Source organism: Dermacentor silvarum, chromosome 5 (assembly GCF_013339745.2).
Source record: "Dermacentor silvarum isolate Dsil-2018 chromosome 5, BIME_Dsil_1.4, whole genome shotgun sequence".
Lineage (NCBI taxonomy): Eukaryota > Metazoa > Arthropoda > Arachnida > Ixodida > Ixodidae > Dermacentor > Dermacentor silvarum.
The window spans coordinates 25,609,173-25,628,353 of NC_051158.1; the positions used below are offsets into that span (position 1 = coordinate 25,609,173).

Here is a 19,181-nt window from a genome sequence, read left to right on the forward strand (position 1 = left end):
TCAGGAGCCTCATTCTCGGATTATCACTTTTGGAAATACCTTAACGAGTGCTTTGCATGACCAGCGCCATCTACAAGCAGACACCAATCTTGGCACAGTGCCACACAAGTCTTCTCGCAGTGCCAGGAACAGCTGCCACAAGTCTACGCAAACACACCCAGTGCTAATCACGCATAAACCCGGAAAGTGAAAATATCCCCGAACCTGATCGTCCAAGAATACCACCTCTTGCCAATCACACTGCAAGGTGGGGAAGGTGTTAAGAGAAAGAGAACACAAATAATGTAAATCACTTACACAGTCCAGCAATAGCGGGCAGCATTCTCGAATCTGTTATGTAGGTCCAATGTGTTGTTCCCCTGGGCTCACTACCCCGAGAGCATTTGCATTATATCCCCTATGAATGTGGCTGCCGTAGCTAAGAATCGAACTTGTGCTTGGCAACAGAACGCCATAAACACTGACCTCTTAAAGCATCCCAAGTCACCATTCAGACACGATTTCAGTCTAGCAAAGTAAAAAGGAAAAAAAAAAAACCAATTGGAAAACATGAAACATAACACGAAGCTTTTATTTATTACAGAGATGAGCCAAGGATTCTACGCTGGTGCATTAGGCTTTGGGAAGCTTGTGGGGAACAAAGTCCTTGTAGGCTTCCTCCAGAACCTTTGCGTACGGGTCATCATCCCTGATAACTGCAAGGATATGGACAACACCGAGTAAATAACAGCCGTAAAAGACGTGAGAGGCGAGAGCGTTTCAGTGTTTCGCTTCTTTGCAAAAGCATTCAAGTAATGTTAATCGGCGATCTCTTGCTCTGTCGGACAAAGCTGGCAAATACTGAAAATGTTACAAACTTCAGTTAGAAGAAAGACTTTCTGCGAGATAAGCTTCCTCATAGCTGGCAAGCAAGGCAGCAGGCAAATTTTTCACGCACGTAACCTGCAACGTCGCATCTCAACCCTCCGAAAAGGGGAAAATGTAAAAATATTTGCCTGCATAACCTGCAAAAATAACCGGATACACAAATAGAAGAACTTCACACATTATGAACACAATCGTGTCAAACATATTACAAAAAACTGAATTCTCAACAGCTATTGTGCTGCTATTCTATGTTAAGTCGCATACTGGTGCCTCCTGAAGAACACTTGTTAATCATAAATCTCGGAGATTGACAGTAAAGTGCAAAAACGCTTCATTTTTGGTAGTGTGTAGTGTATATTTAGGTGTGAAACGTGCATAGTAACCATGTGATGCATTGTCGTCCAAACAGCAGTGTTATAAGTACTTTGATGCCCTCGGCAAAGTTAAAGCTCCTATCTCCACTCTAGTATCACATTGAAAAGCTTGTCACTTGTGAAACATTGATAATTGTAACTGAAGTTAACATATAGGATTTGAGGTATCAGTTAATTGTACCATGAACAATCGGCCATAACAAGAAAATGAATAAAAGTGAAGGCAAAGACTGGAAAGAAAGACCGCGTAGCCCTTTCGGACAGCAGTTAATGCGCTTGCATTTGGATGTCTTGCTGGCTTTTTTTGTGGATGCAACTACAAAACCATTGGGGGCGAGCACCACCACTGGAATAACTGGCACCGCAGTCGGTGTGGCATAGTATGATGGGTCACGCCGATTCTGAACGTCTCTGAAGGCTTGCCACACTGTTGTTTGCAACTCCTCTACGATAATGAGACAAAAAAAAAATGCAGAAAAATTTTTGTTGTTGTGAAGGGCTATTGCATGTTTCTGTGACCGACAAAGTCTCCAGCTGCATACTGGAAATATTCCTTCTGTCTGGAGTTTTACTTGCAAAAACCAGTTCCGATTATGAGGCACGCCATAGTGGAGGGCTCCGGATTTCTTTTTGACCACCTGGAGTTCTTTAATGTGCACTACAACGTAAGCACACGGGTGTTTTTACATTTCGCCTCCATCACAAATGCCACCGGGATTCGATCCCTCGACCTCGTGCTCCAGTGGAAATATTGTCGAACAGCTTCAAATACTTGTTTGCGTTTGTCCTGTCAAACGCTCGTATGCCAAAGTTTACAGCCTACAGCATGGTGTGTAAATAGTTGCATTACATCAGATGTACCATGTTTCTAACATATAAAAAAAAAATTTTTAAGACTGGGCAGTAAATAGGACACAGACTCGTTCTATTCACTTTTTATTGTCCCACTTTCTTGGTTTTTCGGCCATGAAAGTGTATATCAAGCACAAATTCAGGTGGGTTTGACGTATGTGGTACTTTATTTGTATCTTTTTAGCTAGCAAAGTTTCTTTTTTTTTTTTTAATTGCCCTGAAAGCACAATTTGGTCTGTTCAGGTGTGTTATCTGAAGATGCAGACATTACTTCTACGGCAAATAAAAAGTGGGGAGATTTGACATATGCTGCTCTAAGCTTTGCCAACTATTTGTGAACTTCCTTTTACAGAAGTCGCATAAACAAATGATTTTACATGAATTGTAAATTATGTATTGGTATCTCTTACCGCCTTCATAATTCTTTTCAATTTTTTATTCTTCATGCGATACTTCACCACAATAATTAGCAATGCAAAGCGCCTGATCTCGGGTAAGTTTACTGCCTTTTTGCATCATATTCAACTAGGTTCTCTGTCCGCACCTGTGTATTCTGTCCTGTAGTACCAGGGCCTGTGGTGCGTTTTGTACGCAGCTCGTAGACCGAACGGGGTCACTGCAACACAAGCAAAATGGCATGTTCTTGTCATCACCATCATGTCTATTACCATCCAAAAAGATAATTCTGCTTCCTACACAGTAGAGTTGAACTTAGTTTCTTAAATACTACAACAAATTTCATTCAAATTGGTTCAGGGATTGTCCAACAAAAGAGTATCTCCGTTTTACATGTATATTTGAATAGGTGGCATCGGAGCTGGGCCCGAGTTAGAGCTTCCTCTTAATATTAACTCAACTAGAATACCAGCTACACCTGTTTGCATTTTAGTCCACAGCACTATCTTCCTGTCTCGTGACATTACGCATATAATTTTTTCTTTCCATCACTCACTGCAGTTCTTGGATTCTCAGTTTCAGCTGTACTGGTAGGCACACTCAAATGCAAAAGTTTATGGACCGTGGGATCCGAGAAAAAGGCCGAATATGTCTGTAGCCTGGAATTCGAATTCCCAACTTGTACTGGTATATGCAAATTACTCAGTAATGCGTAGTTTTACTGGCCACAACCACAAAGTGCTAGGTAGTTCAACTTTTTCTCAGACCCCTTACTCCATAAAGTTTTGCAGTCTAGTGTGCCTTTAAGAAAGTCGGTTAAGAGGAAGCTGTAGCACTGGGCCAACTCCAATTTCCATATCCAAATGCATGCAGTATTCAGAACTGCTTTTATGAAACAACTGCTGGACCGATCTGAATGAAATTTGTCGCATTTGATATAGAAAGCTGAATTAGTGATTCTAGGCAGCAGAATTTTTTGATTTTGACCTCAAATTTTTTAAACAAAATTACCAAATAGCAATTGGTAATTGGCAAGTGTAAAGAAGCATGGAGTTTACAAAGCCATAACTCGGCACCTAAAGCTGACATCACAGTTCTGTGAACGGCATCTGTTGGAGAATCTCAAGCGGACAGATGTGACACACAAATCTAGTTTATGGAAAAATTTTTGCAATGTTTACCGGGGTTTTACAAAACTCCTACTCTCATATGAGTGGTATATTTCAGAGCAGTTTATTAATACTTCAATTTTGTCCGCTTTAGATGTATTACAAGTTCAGTTTAGAGAATCACGATATCCTTTTTATATTGCCGAGTTACAGAATTGTATATTTTTTTTCTTTTTTTCTTTCAAATTTTCAAAATTTTTTAATTGGCCTAATAAAAGATCCATTTCCTACAGTCACTAGATTTAAATTGTGTCCTTTAAGTGTAACAAACCTCGTCAAATATGCTGCAGTGGTTGCCAAGAGAAACAATTTCTCCATTGCTGTGTTTAGATAGGTGTCCCTGAGCTAAAGCTTCCTCTTAGGTTGCCATTTATGGTTAGGAAATAATTACCAAATCGCACAATTTGTATATGAAATGGCGATGCGTCATGGGATCAACTTACTTGCAAGCACCACGGCAGTCCCGATTACGTGCTCGGGATAATTCGCCCACATACGTCCGATGAAGGAGACTGCGGGAAATGTGGGAGGGATGTGACATCATCGTTAGCAGAGTTCGCACTAAGATGCATGCTTTATCAGTCTCATTCGTTCAAGCCTGGTATAGTGTTTAGGGACTACACGCTTGCTGAACATGACGCAGCACTTTATTTAGACAACTATATGAGAATGATTGAAGCTGGCACTCATATTTGTGACCCCATAAGCCAGAACAAAATTGTGAGTACTTCAGCATAGCATTACCGATGTCGCGAACTGCCCATTTGCAATATACCTTGCGCACGTACAATCACGGAAATCAGTAACGATGCTGAGAGACTTTATCTAGACAACTTATAAGGCTGAACAAACAAACTATTTCTTGCATTATACATGGATTCCTAGTTTCGGAAGCTTCAGATTTTCACTTGGGATTACACTGGCGATTAAGCAGATAGTGAAATTTAAGGAAAGGGTAGCAGATAACAATCACGCATTCCTATAGCAGTGGCCGTGTTTTTTCGTCTTTGGTGCTGTTGCGGTGCTGTTTTTCTCGAAATGTGACCTTATGCCCTCTCGGTCACAATGTCTCCATATGGACATGCAACATGCTTTTGAATGTTTGGCTAGTGACAATAAGAACAAGAAAATCTTGAACATATCGCTGAATTTTAAAGTAACCCTCTGCTAACCGAAAACAATGTTACAAGTCACTTTAGTATGATGATTAATGCAAGTGATATTTTAAGAGTTGCACTACGATGTTTGACAAAACGTTTGTGTTGCTTAGTATCACTGCAGTTGATTTGTGTTTCTTGCATCACAAGGTCCTCAACTCAAGAACAACCGGGGCATCTACCAGCAACAAACATTTGAGTCCTTTTCATATTATGGCGTGTCACCTAAAGAGGTCAATGTAATCGGTTAATTTTTGACAAGTCCCAATTTTATTTTTCTGCTAAGATTGCACCGTATTTCCAGAGGGGGATATATATATATATATCTGGAGGTGTTAGGAACAATCGAGCATAATACTTTGCTGAAGGTGTTAATGTGCCTGTATTTCAGTAGCCACGCCATTCAAATTACGCGACCGAAACAAGCTTACTTGTCTATTTAACCATAGGTAAACTTGACTTTAGTTGTAAAAATTATGTTCTGCCATTTTTAAGCGCATTTCTTTTCTTTAAATATTGAATGGTAGCACACTGCATGTCTCATTCGCCACATCAATTTGGTTTTCGGCTGTACTGCTGGAAATAAGTCTCGTCGGAGCTGCATATTCTAAATATTGCACTACTATGCATGAATTACCGAGATTTAACTGTTATGCATTGCACCAACACTTGAGAAACAATATATAACGCTTTCTTGGACAACCTGCGCTAGTGAACCGCACACTTGATACTATGCACCGTTCGGAAAGTAGTACAGCAAAAGTCACTCGTCAAGAATGAAAGTCGGGTATCTGAAGGAGTTATCACACGTTAAAATCCCTATGTATCACAATATAAAAAAAGTAGAAAATCAAGAAAATGCCGAATCCCCCGGCAAACGAAAGCGACGCGAGCTGGCCACTGCTAATTACAGTCGGCGTGTGCTGGTGCCGGCGCAATAATAAGCTCCCTCGGGTCGCAGTCAAAGTCGGTAGAACACATTTCGTGCGTTCCTCAAGAACAGAATAACACTCCATGCAAATAAAGCAAAATTTGCGTACAGAGCCCCATCGTGCAGTCGCTTGACCTTCTCCCACCAAACTGTCTGCTCATCTGATTTGGCTTGGCTAGCGACAGCTGATCGGCCCCATAGTTTCCATATACAACCTAAGCCAATCCAATCCAGTTTGCGCGCACGCGTGCGTTTGCTTGCAAAGCTATTTTGGCATGTTTTGCGCAGTATTTAGACACGTTTTGTTATTACTGCGATGGGCGACCGTAGTTTTGATCGCGGCTTTGACACTAGCCCTTCAGTCGACCCGCGCCCAATTAAGGCTGGCGTACTAAAACAAAAGAAAAAGAGGCGCAGACAGACGAATATTTAATGACAGGATCTGATCTTTCCACGCAGACCGCTCGCACTGTACAAAACGTTCCACGCCACCAATTTTTTCGGGGCAAACGAAACAAACAAGATATAAACGATGACTGCGATCCACTGCGTCCTTCAAAATCGCAGTCTGGCAGGTTGCGTCACCGGCATTCACAAACACACTCTCGCACTCACATCCGCACGCCTGCGCGTCATTCGCACTGCATCGATTCCTCGTCGCCTTCTTCGCCTTCCTGGCCTTCTTTCTCGGGCTCCTCGTCCTTAATAGGAGGCAGCGTGCGTTCTACGAGCTCCAGAATGGTGGCCACGTCTGCTTCGGACAGCCGCTCCTCGCTTTCCTCGATGAGTAGCTGAATTTCTACTGGCGAGGTCGGCCTGTGGTTGATGAGTTGCAGTTTTTCGATCTTGGTCAGCTTGAAAGGCAGCGCGGTTATCTGTCGGAGGAAGTCTTCGATGTGCTGGTCGGTCTGTCGAACGCACGCGGTTTCTTCGAGGTAGGTGATCGTCTCGTACGACACTGTGGCCAGGTTGGGCACCGTCCGAGCGGCCGCCTTGCCTCCGCCGCTCACCGAAGCCTTCTTGTCGCTTTGCAAGTCTTTGAGCAGTTTGAGCACCTCGAAGTTACTGAGGAAGGCGGAGTTTTCCTTGATTATCTTCATCGCGCGCTTCACAACAGCGGCGTCCTCGTGTGCTACCACCGTGCGTAGCCGTACGTGTTGTGCTATTTTCTGCTAGAGCAATGGCTAGAGTAATAGCAGATAAACTAGACACGACAACATCGCTTGCCTTCTTGCAATATTTTTGAATAGAGTGACGAAAAGCGCCATCTGCGCGCGCCCGCTACAGTGACGCGCAGCCTCTGAGATTGTCGCTTGAAACGTTTCGTTTCGTCATCGTGGTACGATGAGTGATGATGTATAATTGCATTCCTTTTGTTCGGTGTAACAAATAAATGCTGTTCAAATTTGGCCCAAATCTTGACAGCGCCTACGCAGACCATGGTATGCAGACCATACAGACGACGCGAGCACCTGGCGGTGAGCGGTAGTGATGCAAATATGGCGAAAGTTCCGGAACCGAACTAGAGTACACTCTAACCGTACACATCTGCTGATCCCTCACTTCGCTAAAGTTCACTTCCCAGTGAGGAATCAGCAGGTGTATCACTCGATCGGCTGAATGTTTGCTTTCTCGGCGTGCTTTCTCGTTGCGCTCGTTTGAGCCTTGAGATCTTGCCTCGTAATTTGAGTTGTTGCAAATATGCCGACGCGTTGCGTGGCCGTCGGGTGCTCGAACACGTACTCGACGCCTGGAACTAGCTTTCACATGTTTCCAAGAAACCAAGAAGTGCGAAAGCTGTGGGTGCTTGCGATGCGGCGCGAAAACTGGCAGCCGACGAGAAGTAGTATGCTATGTTCGGCACACTTCAAGAAAGACGATTTCGTGTACAATCCAAGTTTGGCTGTGGAAGCGCCGTGCAAAATGAAGAGGGTTCTCAAGCACGGCTCGGTGCCTTCCGCCTTCAGCTACAATCGCAGCATCGAGGAGTCTTCGCCGGAGATAGGGAGGCGACCGCGAGCTGAGGTATTCTTTTAGGGGCGAAGCTCCTTAGAGCCGAGACATATGGTCGAGACTTGTCCCCCGTCGCGCCGTTGTAACCACGCTATAGTACTCGCCGCTCCCGCTGGAGGCGCAGCTGTGCTCTCGCTCCACTGGCTCTTGGCGCGCTTCCTTTCTCTTTCGCCGGTCGACACTCAATGCGCTTCGATACTGCTACCCTGCTACTATGAACACCGAAGAAGACAAGGCGGCAGCGGAGCGGAGGGCTCGCAAAGCGGCTGCAGCGCGCGCTCGCCGTCAAAACCCCGCGGTGAGAGCTCGCGAAGCGGAAGCGGTGCGGGCTCGTCGACAAGCGGACCCGGAGCTGAGGGCCCGCGAGGCCGAAGCGAGACGTCAGCACCGGCAGCAAGCACAAGCCACCACCGATCCAGAGGCGGCGAGGGCCCGCGCAGCCGAAGCGAAACGGGCACAAAGAGAAGCGGACCCGGAGCTGAGAGCCCGCGAAGCCGATGCGAGACGGAAACGTCGGCAAGCGGATCCTGAGGCGGCGCGGTCGCGGGAAGCTGCTGCAAAACGCCTGCAGCGGTCGCGCGCCGATGTTAAGCGCGATTTCCTAGATCGCCGTTTCGGCCACAGCTGCAAGGTATGCGACCGCTTGTGGTTCGACAACAACCTGACGACCACATTCTCAACCATCAGAAACGAGCAGTCCCACCCGCCGTGGTTGCTCAGTGGCCATGGTGTTGGGCTGCTGAGCACGAAGTCGCGGGATCGAATCCCGGCCACGGCGGCCGCATTTCGATGGGGGCGAAATGCGAAAACACCCGTGTACTTAGATTTAGGTGCACCTTAAAGAACCCCAGGTGGTCCCAATTTCTGGAGTCCCCCACTACAGTGTGCCTCATAATCACAGTGATTCCACTCCTGCGCCAAATGCGCCAAAGTGCGCCAAATGGGATTTACTGTGCCAAACAGTCTCAGATTTGACGGCGTCTATCGCCGACAATTGCACCACCGGGGAATTGCAACGTGACGATAGAGCGAGCCTTAGTTGCAACCAACCTCCTTGGTTGCAACCTTAGTTGCGAACAGGAGACGAAACAGCACTAGCGCATGCATCCCGATTAAGCCACAGTGCCACATACGGCGCCAATGTGGCGTCTGCCTTGCAAGGCGGTTCGACGGCATAGTGCAGTTTCTGCTGAAGCTCGTTGCTGCAAGGTCAGTTGACGATTCATCGGCGGACGTTATTTACTCCGGAAACGCAGCTAGTATAGCTTGTTTGAAGCGCAGCATGACATGCGATTATAATAACTGCATGCCGCCAATGTGTCCAACATTTCTGTTTCTGGATATACGGAATGACATCTGGGAAAACTAGCAATATATCAAACAATATCAATTTGTGTGCGTGTGTCGAAAAGCATTTTTTTCTCCTCGATATCTGCAGTGGATGGAAATGTTTACCCAGCTTCTCTAAGAGCGTACCAATTAGTCGTCTTTGAATGTAAATTGCAACTCGCTTTTTCAAAATACTTCAGGATGTGAAAAAAATGAGCTGCTCCCAAATTGCCTGCTCCAAAGTGCTCCAAAATGAAATTTCTGGGGCTCCAAAAATTGCTCCAAATCAGAAGTCCGCAGTAGCATCACTGTAATTAGATCGTGGTTTTGGCACGTAAAACCCCATAACTTAAACGAGCAGTCCCGCGCCAACGCCATCGCTGTTCTACAGCGGGAATTTGCCACCACCAGTCAAGAAGACCACAGTGATTACAAAGTGTGCTCTACTTGCAAAGACTCTTTGGTGGCGGGCAAAGTCCCGTGATGAGTGTCACATACGGGTACCGCTACCCGCCCAAACCGGATCACCTGCTCGCACTCAACCCCGTGGAAGAAGGCCTGATCGCTCCTCGCCTACCCTTTATGAGCGCCAGGCATTTGACTCACGGCAGCGGTCAGTACGGCATCAAGGGCCAAGTAGTCAACATACCCATCAACGTGCCCAACACCGTGCAGTGCCTGCCGCGAAACATCCCCGACGACGCGGCCTTCGACGTGCACCTCAAGTGGCGGCTTGTTAACAAACCTTCCTACAAGAAAGGACTCGTCAAGAAACGCCACGTGCACGAGTGGCTAAAACGTCTAGAACATTCTCCGCTTTGACGTAATAGTTCAGCGGAAACCCGCTAGGTGGAGAGAATTAAAGTGAGAATGAGACATCCACCCAAATGTAGCAAATGCTCCTTTGTAGCAAATGCTACATTTGAGTGGATGTCTCATTTTCCCTTTAATTCTCCGCTTTACAAATATCTCAAGATAAAGATTTATTGCAGTCGCCTTGTGCAGTTAGAAGAAAACGGCGACGATGTAAAGTGCGACGAGATCGAGACGACGCCGGAGGTTACGGACCTCGAAGACCCGTTGCAAGCACACGTCAACGGGGCGGTGGGAACTCTCAAGGTGTGCGAACGAGGAGTGCTGCATGAAGAAGATGAAGACGCATTCTTCCCGAAATGGGGGGGGGGGAGGGGGGCTGTGGCTGCAGTTCGATGTGCCCATGACGGGGAAGCTCGCTCGTCTCCGACCGCAAGACGGGCGTTGCGTGCAAACGAAGACAGTTCCCCCTCGTGCCGGCCAGGGCCATAACGGTACACAAGTCGCAGAGAGGAACGTACTCGTCCATCGTGTATGAGTACAGCAAGACGCGCCCGCAGAAGCTCGTGTACGTTGCTCTCAGCCGCTGCACCAACGTCAACAACCTATACCTGACCAACGCTAAGGGAGACCATCGCTTCCATCACAAGGACAGCGATGAAGACAAGGGTATGCTCAGTGAGTTTCGACGTCTCGAGCAGCACAGGTTGCTGACGCTTACACAATGGTACCTTCGAGCCTTGCAAGAAGACGTCGACCACTCGACCGAGTTTACCCACGTCCTACTCAACACCCGATCTCTCCGTGCCCATGCAAAAGACATTGAGAGAGATCCCATACTGACCGCGGCCGACGTACTCTGCTTCACGGAGACTGTGGAACTCTGGAAACATGTACATCAATGAATTCATTCCAATCGTCTGCACCGAATAAGCAAAGCGTCCGGCCGGCGGTGTTGGAATCTACGTCAAGCTGCCAGATACAGCGGAGGATCTCCACCTACCGCTCACCAACCAGATCCGCAACGGGGAGCACGCCGCCGTGAAGCTCTCCAACGGGATCGTCGTCAAGAATATGTACCTGGCACCTAACCTGTCCAAGGGAAACATCGTCACGTACATCGAGAAGGTGATGCTTGCAATATGAAACTGAATACAAACACGGCTCCTTCGTGCTCACCGGAGACTTTAACATGGACATCATGAGCGACGACTGGCTAGTCCAACACATGATGTCCCGCTACGATCTCTGGTGCATTTCATATGAATACAAACGTCCCACCACCATCAGGGGAACTTGTATAGACATCGCCTTCTCGAACTTTAGACTACATCCAATTCGCAATCCCTTGGGTTTGTACTTTATGGACCACCATGCCGTTATACTCAAAGGGAAATGTTAACCTGAACTTAACGTCATATATGACTAAAACAGAATCAGGGGAACCCCCTCCTTGTGGTCCGTAGAGTTCCTGAACAAAATCATCATCTACCCCATGTGTAAATAATGAAACATTGTATATATAGTGTATCAATATGTAAATAACAAAACATTGTGTACATACTGTATATATAATCACACCACACCCCCGTGTTTCTGTGACACATCTTTGTATGATGATCGAGTGGGCAAAATCTACGGAGGATTCACGGTTTACCAGATTATGTCCGGAGCTTCGCCCACTCATCATCATTCACTTCGTGGATATGGCGATTCTTTTTTTCTCCTACATGAACTGGAGCTTTATGAACAAACAAGTTGTTGATATGTTATGCTCATTTTATTGTTTGTCATTTCTAGATTTTGAACGGTGCTCTGGCAGGTGAACAAGCTTTGACCGCGCTTGCAATCACTGCGCTTGAGTGTGAACAAGATAAAGACATTGAAGAAGAGGCTGACCTTTGCGCTGTCGAAACAGACATTGAAGGCTCAGGAAGTGACGGTAAGTGACATGGCTATCCGTATGTGCGGCAGTGTCTCCACGCGCGAAGTGCGATTCGCGAGTTCATGGGAAGCTAGTTCATAATTTTAACAAACGGAGAATCACAGATGTTCATACAATTGAAGGCGAATTTCTGCTGTAGTTCATTTTCCGTGCGTTCCTTGTTTATAACCGTTATTCCAGATGAATCTGCTTCCTACCCGGCTTGTGGTCACAAAGAACCGAAGACATCGTCCAAATACGTGCAAGCGGATTTGACGAAAGCCTATGCACAAAAGGCCACAATGACAACAGGTCTACACAGAACCTGTGGTAAGTTTCAGAAATCAGATTTTCCTGTTTTTGTCTTTAATACCGTTTGTTTATTACCTTTGGGTTTTTTCCCCCCTTTTTTTTTCTAAGGTGCTCAGACAGATGAGTAGCTTTCAGCCAGTGCTTGTCTGCAGTTGCACACCAATCATGGATTGAGCACCACACTATGACTAGACTTCACCTTGCCCAGAGTACGGAAACACAAGTGACAGTACGTGATTATGAAAATTTGAATGTGCATGAAATTGACTCGCACGACGAAAGCTTTGCAGTCAGAAGCAAGCATGTTCGTGGAAGGAGTTTTTCACGTGCACGTGTGCTTTTTGCCATACACAGTTGAACCAACACAGCTTTTTTTCTTGCAGCCATCAAGTGCCTGCAAGCATGGATACGATTTCAGAGGTGATTGTCTTTGAAAACTGCCTCATACATTCGTCTGATTGCTGCAGGACTTGGTAGTCGACATGCAGTGTGCTAAAAGCAAGATGGAGGCCTTATGCGCCTCAAGGCCATGTGTCCGTTACAGCACATATGGTCATGCGAAAGCGAGCCATCACTAAATAGAAAGGCTATTGGCAATATCCTCTTGCTGGTTTGCTCACTTCTCTTGACATGTAGAAACGAGTACACAACGATTGACCAGTTGGATGCATATTTGAATTACCTGAAGCATTTTACCTAAAAAAGAAATTAGAAGTGGCCACGTAAAACTTTCTGACTGCCACCTTTCTTTTTTCAGTTTTCTGTGCTGGCAAACATTTTTTGACTAAAGGCCAACCTACATGTACGCTTGGTGGCGTGCAAGAGCTCGCCCCGGCACACCTTGCATTTGCTGCACCTCGCAAGAAATGGTGCTTTGCATCTACAAAAGACTCTCCCACTTGGCTCACTATAGCCGTTTTGACAGACGTTGTTTCGTACTTTGTTATTGACAGTGCTTTGAAATACTGAAATGTTAAAAAAATTGTTTTATTTTTAGAGTCGTTAGATCAATGCAAGACGTAAGCCTGCCTCACTGAGTGTTAGTTGTGCCATGCTGTAGCAGCATAGCCAGGTGCATGGAAACACAAGTCAGCTGAGCACCGGTACCTGTCGGGAATAGATATGCATGCTTGCGCCGTGATTTGATGCGTGCGATCTGTCCCGCACCATCTGCGCATTCGAAGGCATGCCAGCAAGCGTACATGTAGTTTGGCTCTAATGCAACTGCATCAATTGGCACAACTTTCTTTAGCAGCATATGCTGAGTGACGAGAAGGTTCTAACTTTGTTGCCTCCAGTGTTGCGACACTAAGGGTACGAAAGCGTCTCTTGCGCACAAGCATGAAATGTTTTACAGGAGCTTAGCTCTAATGTATAGCAGCATACAATTTCAGTACGTCAGAAGTATCACAATTAGTCTTGATGTGCTTATAACCGCGGTGTACCATTTGGATTTCTGCAAAAGTGCTTTTTTTTGTTGCTGGTAAATGTTACGCTCTGTCACAGAGGTTATGATTTATGTGGCAATTTATGTGTGCCTCTTTATTTCGTACGTCATCGCATTTATGTAGATGCGATCCTGTTCACAAGTTCAAGCCCCCCCCCCCCCAAAAAAAAAGCACTGCGCCTAGCATTGGTGCAATTCACCATTGGTGTGGCGAAGCTTCAGCTCTACTTCGTCATTCAGGCTACCCTGTGGTTTCCATCTGTGCACAAGGTGAGAAAAATTTAACAACTGTGAAAAGGCGTTCATTAACTCTAACTGGTTACTTTATATTTTCAACTGATATAACCTTGGACAGAACTGAGGCACCTAACAAGTGAAGCCTCTGGACAGCCACTCAGTCTGGCAGGAGGTGGCAGATACGACTGTCCAAGGTTCAGTGCCAAGTATCTGATGTGCACATCGACGGACACTAACCACGACATCATCTTGCATACAGAGCTTGTGCAGGTACATTATAATTTTTTAATTCAATAACAGCATATTGCATTTGAATGTTAATCTATGCATGTTTACACAGGTCAGTGAAGTTGGCAACAGTGTGCACATGGAACGCGAATGTCTTAAAAAAGGGTTGAGTTCCTAGTGTGATTGAACCGCTGTATCAGCAGCATTGTAACTGACCGGCGCAGCTCCATCTGGGCATTTTTGAAAAAGTTCTACCCAGATGTTCATGTCTTTGAGTGCTGGCATGCTGCCAAAGGCAAGCATACAAGTTAGAACTACACCATTTAAAAAATATGCACAAAGAAATCTTTGTGGCCCTTTGATGGTCCACAATGGTATTTGATGGTGTTGGCCCTTTGATGATATTTCAGGCATCAAGAAGGAAATACTTGCTGTGGAAAATGCCATGCTTTAGAGGTCCTAGCGAAATGGTCCCAAGCAACTGTAAACAACTGGTGCGCAGCATTGGGCATCTGGAACAGATTTTACTTTTTTACCCAAGTGAACATCTCAAACCAGCCATTTTAACATTCAGGAGCATGACTCTGCCACTCTTCCTAGACGTGCCCATGTTGGCTTCATTGAGGATGCGAGGCTGTGGCTGGATGAGGGTAGTTAATCCGGTATAATTCTTTGAGAAAAAGTGTAATGGGATACGTGTGCTGTTTTTAAAAGGTGTGTTTTTTTCTAAGGCTGAACTTTTTTTTTAAAGGGACTTCAGCGCCCTGGAAGTCGACACTGTTCCCTCGGATGCCCACCCAGGACGTCAACCCTGATCACCCAAAAAAAGCCGAACAGCGCACAGACCCACCCGAGATTTTGGCAACAGGAAAACCACCACTTCCACCGTTGCACTGTTACAACAGTCGGAGCGGAGCGCCTACACAGAAACGACAGTCAGAGCAGTGTCTTCGAACTGACTCAAGAACACAAAAGGTTCGCCCCAGCTCAGACACACATGGTCTCAGTCATATCTATCAGTCATAAAAACAATTGTGAAGCATATGCAATATAAGCAACACAACAAACAGTTATCTAAATACCTCTCTTGCCGAGTTGCACCGAAATGACTGCGCCTAGCTTGCACTCCCTCTACGTCCACTCTCAAGTAAGCATAAAAAAGAGGTGTAAAAAAATTTAACTGACGATTCTTTGAAACTAACACAAGTCATTGCAGACCATAGTATGCGTAAGGTCGCCAAACTAATTGTAGCCGAGACATCACAGAAATAGTTGTCGAATCTTGGTGACCATGAAACAAGTGAGCTGAAAAAGTATGAGGCAAAAAAAAAAGAAGAAATTTCAAAAGAAAAGTACCAAAAATTTGACTGGAATAGCAATTTGCATGCCGGAAGTAGCAACTGTTTTCCAAAAGATGGTCAGACACCTACTTGACTGCCCACTATAACTAAGGAGAGTAAAGATGTTTGAAAACAAAAACAGCAAGATTTCGACTGGCAGCAGTATCCCCATTACGATCCCGCACTCTGGAGGTAGTGATCTCTTTCCACATGATACTCAAGTGCCTTATCTAGTACAGCGCTAACAGTCGATAAGCTCGAACTTCTGTCGAGGGGCTTGACATTTCGTCCACCATTTGATACATTCAATGAATTCGAACTTTACCAGACCCTTGATAACTTTGCACATAATCTTCTCCTCTGAGTATTCTTCCACATCTGCGAAAAAAATTTCAGCTAAGAAAACATTGCTTGGCTCGTACAAATCATGGAATCCAAGTGAGCAGAGGAACGAGCACCTTGACATGTATGTAGTATCAGCGTTCCAAAAAAGATATAATCGAAGCATATGCCAAAAGCAGGCCAATCCACAACAGCTTATCAAATGCAGAACAGCGGGCACTCGAAGAGCTCTGCAGTGCCGCCAACATTACGAACAAGCCAGAAGGGGGATGCATAGTTATTCTTAACACGTCCGAGTGCTTAAGAGGAAGCTTAAGCTTATCGCGGGATTGAATCCCGGCCGCGGTGGCCGCGTTTCGATGGAGGCGAAATGCAAAAACGCCCGTGTGCTTGCGTTGTCGTGCACGTTAAAGAACCCCAGGTGGTAAAAATTAATCCGGAGCCCTCCACTACGGCGTGCCTCATAATCAGAACTGATTTTGGAACGTAAAACCCCAGAAAGAAGAAGAAGCTTGGGCCCAACTCCAATGCTGCCTATTCAAAGTACATGTAAAACGCAGAAACACTTTTCTGAGATAACCACTGGGCCGATTTTAATGAAATTTGTTGCATTTAATAAATAAAGTTAAATTGTAGTGTCTGTTGGACGCAGAATTTTTATTCATGACCTGAATTTTTTAAAAGGAATTTTTATAAATTGGTAAGCTCGAAAAAAAATTAAAGCACTAAGTTTACAAATTTGTAGCTGCGTGCCAAAAAACAGGTGTCACAGATGTGTAAACTGCATCTGTTAGGACATATAAAGTGGACAATTTGATATATAAATTTGTCTTAGATGACTTTGTTACATTGTTTACAAGGGTGTTGCAAAAGTCATACTCACATATTAGTGGTCTGTTTAAGATGCATGTATAATGCGTCAGTATTATCTGCTTTAGATGTACTATTATATGCAATTTACAGAATTGTGATATTTTTTATTGCTGACTTACATAGTTGTAAACTTTATGGTTTCACCTTCTGAAAATTTGGAATTTTCAGCAATATTTACTAAAAAATTGACGGCCTAAATTAAAAATTAATTGCTACAGTCACTAGATATTAACTTTTTCTTTTAAATGCAAAAAACTTTATCAACTTTGGGGCTGTGGTTGCCAAGAGAAACGGATTTCTCCTTTCCTGTGTCTTTAGATAGGAGCCTCTGAACTAAAGAGTTATATTAAAGGACGGGGATGGCAACTATTGGACACAAAATTCTACAGGGAGCTTCCCAACAATCCCACCTCCGAGTTTAAAAATGGTAAAAGAGAAACCCTGTTGACTCTCTGTTGGGCTGAACTAATAAGCAGGAGAATGCTAAAAGCGATGTTGGCAGCTCACTCTGTTCCTGGTTGCTTTCATCTGCTCCCAAAGATGCACACACCAGGCAGTCCAGGCCATCCGATAGTATCCAGCAACAATACATCAACGGAAAATGTATTGGAATTTATTAACTACCTAATAGAAGGCATCCCAGCGATATTCCCCTCTTACCTGAAGGACACAAACCACTTCATAAGCGAAATATCTGACCTCAGCATCCCAGTCAATAGCTTTCTGATGACCATGGACGTCGGCTTTCTTTGCACAAACATTCCTCACCGTGATGGAATAGCAGCAACGGTGTCCGCAGATGAAAAATCTGGCCCCTCGGCGGATGTAGGTGGTGAGGGTTTGTCGCTCTTCTGGCTCGTACTAAATCATAACCGTTTTGAATTCACTGACAAGCACTTCAGGTCAGCGGCACTGCAGTGGGTACAAGAATGGCCCAGAATGTTGTGAGTGTCTTCATGGCTTCTCTTGAAATTCTATTTTTTGAAGAATGCGCTCTAAAGGTTCTTTGACATATTTCTCATGTGGAACCATCATGAAGAAAGCCTCCATAATTTCTTATCGCATTATGATGCGCTCCACTTATTGATAAAGCTCACCCATAGAATTTCCAAAACTAGTATCCACTTCTTGGACGTCAGTGTTTCACTGGAAAACGACCGCCTGTCGACAAACCTTTACAGAAAGCCTACGGTCCGGCAGCAATATCTACACTTTGAAAGCCACTACCCTTGTAAACGGACATCCTATACTCTCAAGCTTACAGGTACTGCAGAATTTGTTCCGACATCGAGGAATTTGACAAACACACCAAATATTTAATGCGTGCCCTATCGCACCAAAATTATCTAGAATACATCATTGACGATGCCATAGCACATACTCGTGGCATGAACCGCAATTACATAAGCAACGAACCAAGATCCGTACTTGACGCTTCCTCCCAAACAAACCTTATACTAACCTAGTCATTGCCACGGCTGAACAACACACTTTCCCGACATTTTAATATAAACAGGCAAAGTGACTGATTGACCTATATTTTCATGGGGAACCACCGCACGTGGTGTATTGTTGTGTATCCTGACGAAGAGAGTTCCACTCTCAAAACTGTTGGCATAAATAAACTAAGTTTTTGTATACGGCAACGCCTCCATTGTGCCACCATTTCTTCAAATAAAAACTGGCCTTGAGAAGACGAAACAGAGCTGAACAACAGGACGAAGGGAGAGCACAGACTGAAGCAATAAACACATACGGTTAGTCAGCGCCCATGTCTGTGCTCTCCCTTCGTCCTGTTGTTCAGCTCTGTTTCGTCTTCTCGTAATCATGAACCAACCAGCCCAAATGTGTGCCCTTCTACAAAAAAACTGGCCCATTGATCTCTTGACTTATATATATATATATATATATATATATACATATGTCATCATTATCAGCCTATTTTTTATGTCCACTGCAGGACGAAGGGATATCTCCCTGGAATCTCCAATTACCTCTCTCTTGCGCTATATATGCGTGTGACACGAGCAGGAGGTTGCGGACGGAGACAAACATGGTCGCCCGAACACTACCTTTTTTCGTCGTCTTCCTCCTTCACCACTAACGCACCGCACCGTACTTGTGTGGTACCTCACAGGGGAGGGGGAAGCGTGTGACGTACCACACAAGGACGGTGCGGTGCGTTAGTGGTGAAGGAAGGAGGAAGACGAAGAAAAAAGGCAGTGTTCGGGTGACCATGTTTGTCTCCATCCACAACCTCCTGCTCGCGTCACACAAGTGGACAGGATGAGGACCTAGCAGCCACCTCATCAGCCACACATCATCATGGAAGTCTTCCACGCCACGCCGTGAACCCCAAGCGCATAGATCCACCACCTACACCAACCAGGATCATGACGGCATCACCGCAAACCCTGGACATACCCAAGTACACCGGATCAGTGGACGATAGACATAGTAAAGCACAATAGACATAGTACAATAGACATGGTAAAGCCTCTGTTCACTGAGCGATATCTAAGTCGCTTCGCTTCAAGACGAAACCTTCCACCAGGTTTCAGTGCCGTGCAGGAATCG

The 19,181-nt window shown here is 45.2% G+C and overlaps 2 protein-coding genes, 1 long non-coding RNA gene and 1 pseudogene across 3 annotated transcripts; 2 read left to right on the plus strand and 2 right to left on the minus strand.

Annotated features, from left to right (window-relative positions):
* Positions 1–553: 553 nt before the first annotated feature.
* On the minus strand, positions 554–5,933 carry LOC119453114 (uncharacterized). Its single transcript, XM_037715113.2, has 4 exons — positions 5,856–5,933; positions 4,102–4,170; positions 2,638–2,709; positions 554–695 (listed from the first exon to the last, which is right to left on the minus strand). Exons 1-4 carry the CDS (start codon positions 5,905–5,907, stop codon positions 613–615), a joined length of 276 nt encoding a protein of 91 aa, XP_037571041.1. The 5' UTR covers positions 5,908–5,933; the 3' UTR covers positions 554–612.
* A 229-nt stretch (positions 5,934–6,162) lies between these two features.
* LOC119453113 (DNA-directed RNA polymerase III subunit RPC9) lies at positions 6,163–6,927 on the minus strand. The gene has a single exon (XM_037715111.2). The coding sequence runs from the start codon at positions 6,844–6,846 to the stop codon at positions 6,379–6,381; it is 468 nt and encodes a 155-aa protein (XP_037571039.1). The 5' UTR covers positions 6,847–6,927; the 3' UTR covers positions 6,163–6,378.
* A 2,438-nt stretch (positions 6,928–9,365) lies between these two features.
* On the plus strand, positions 9,366–9,963 carry LOC125945565 (uncharacterized; annotated as a pseudogene).
* Positions 9,964–10,043: 80 nt separating this feature from the next.
* On the plus strand, positions 10,044–18,246 carry LOC119453115 (uncharacterized). Its single transcript, XR_005192209.2, has 8 exons — positions 10,044–11,029; positions 11,702–11,843; positions 12,027–12,155; positions 12,246–12,366; positions 12,521–12,557; positions 13,709–13,854; positions 13,940–14,091; positions 14,801–18,246. It is a non-coding gene; the product is annotated as an uncharacterized LOC119453115 (long non-coding RNA).
* Positions 18,247–19,181: the final 935 nt, after the last annotated feature.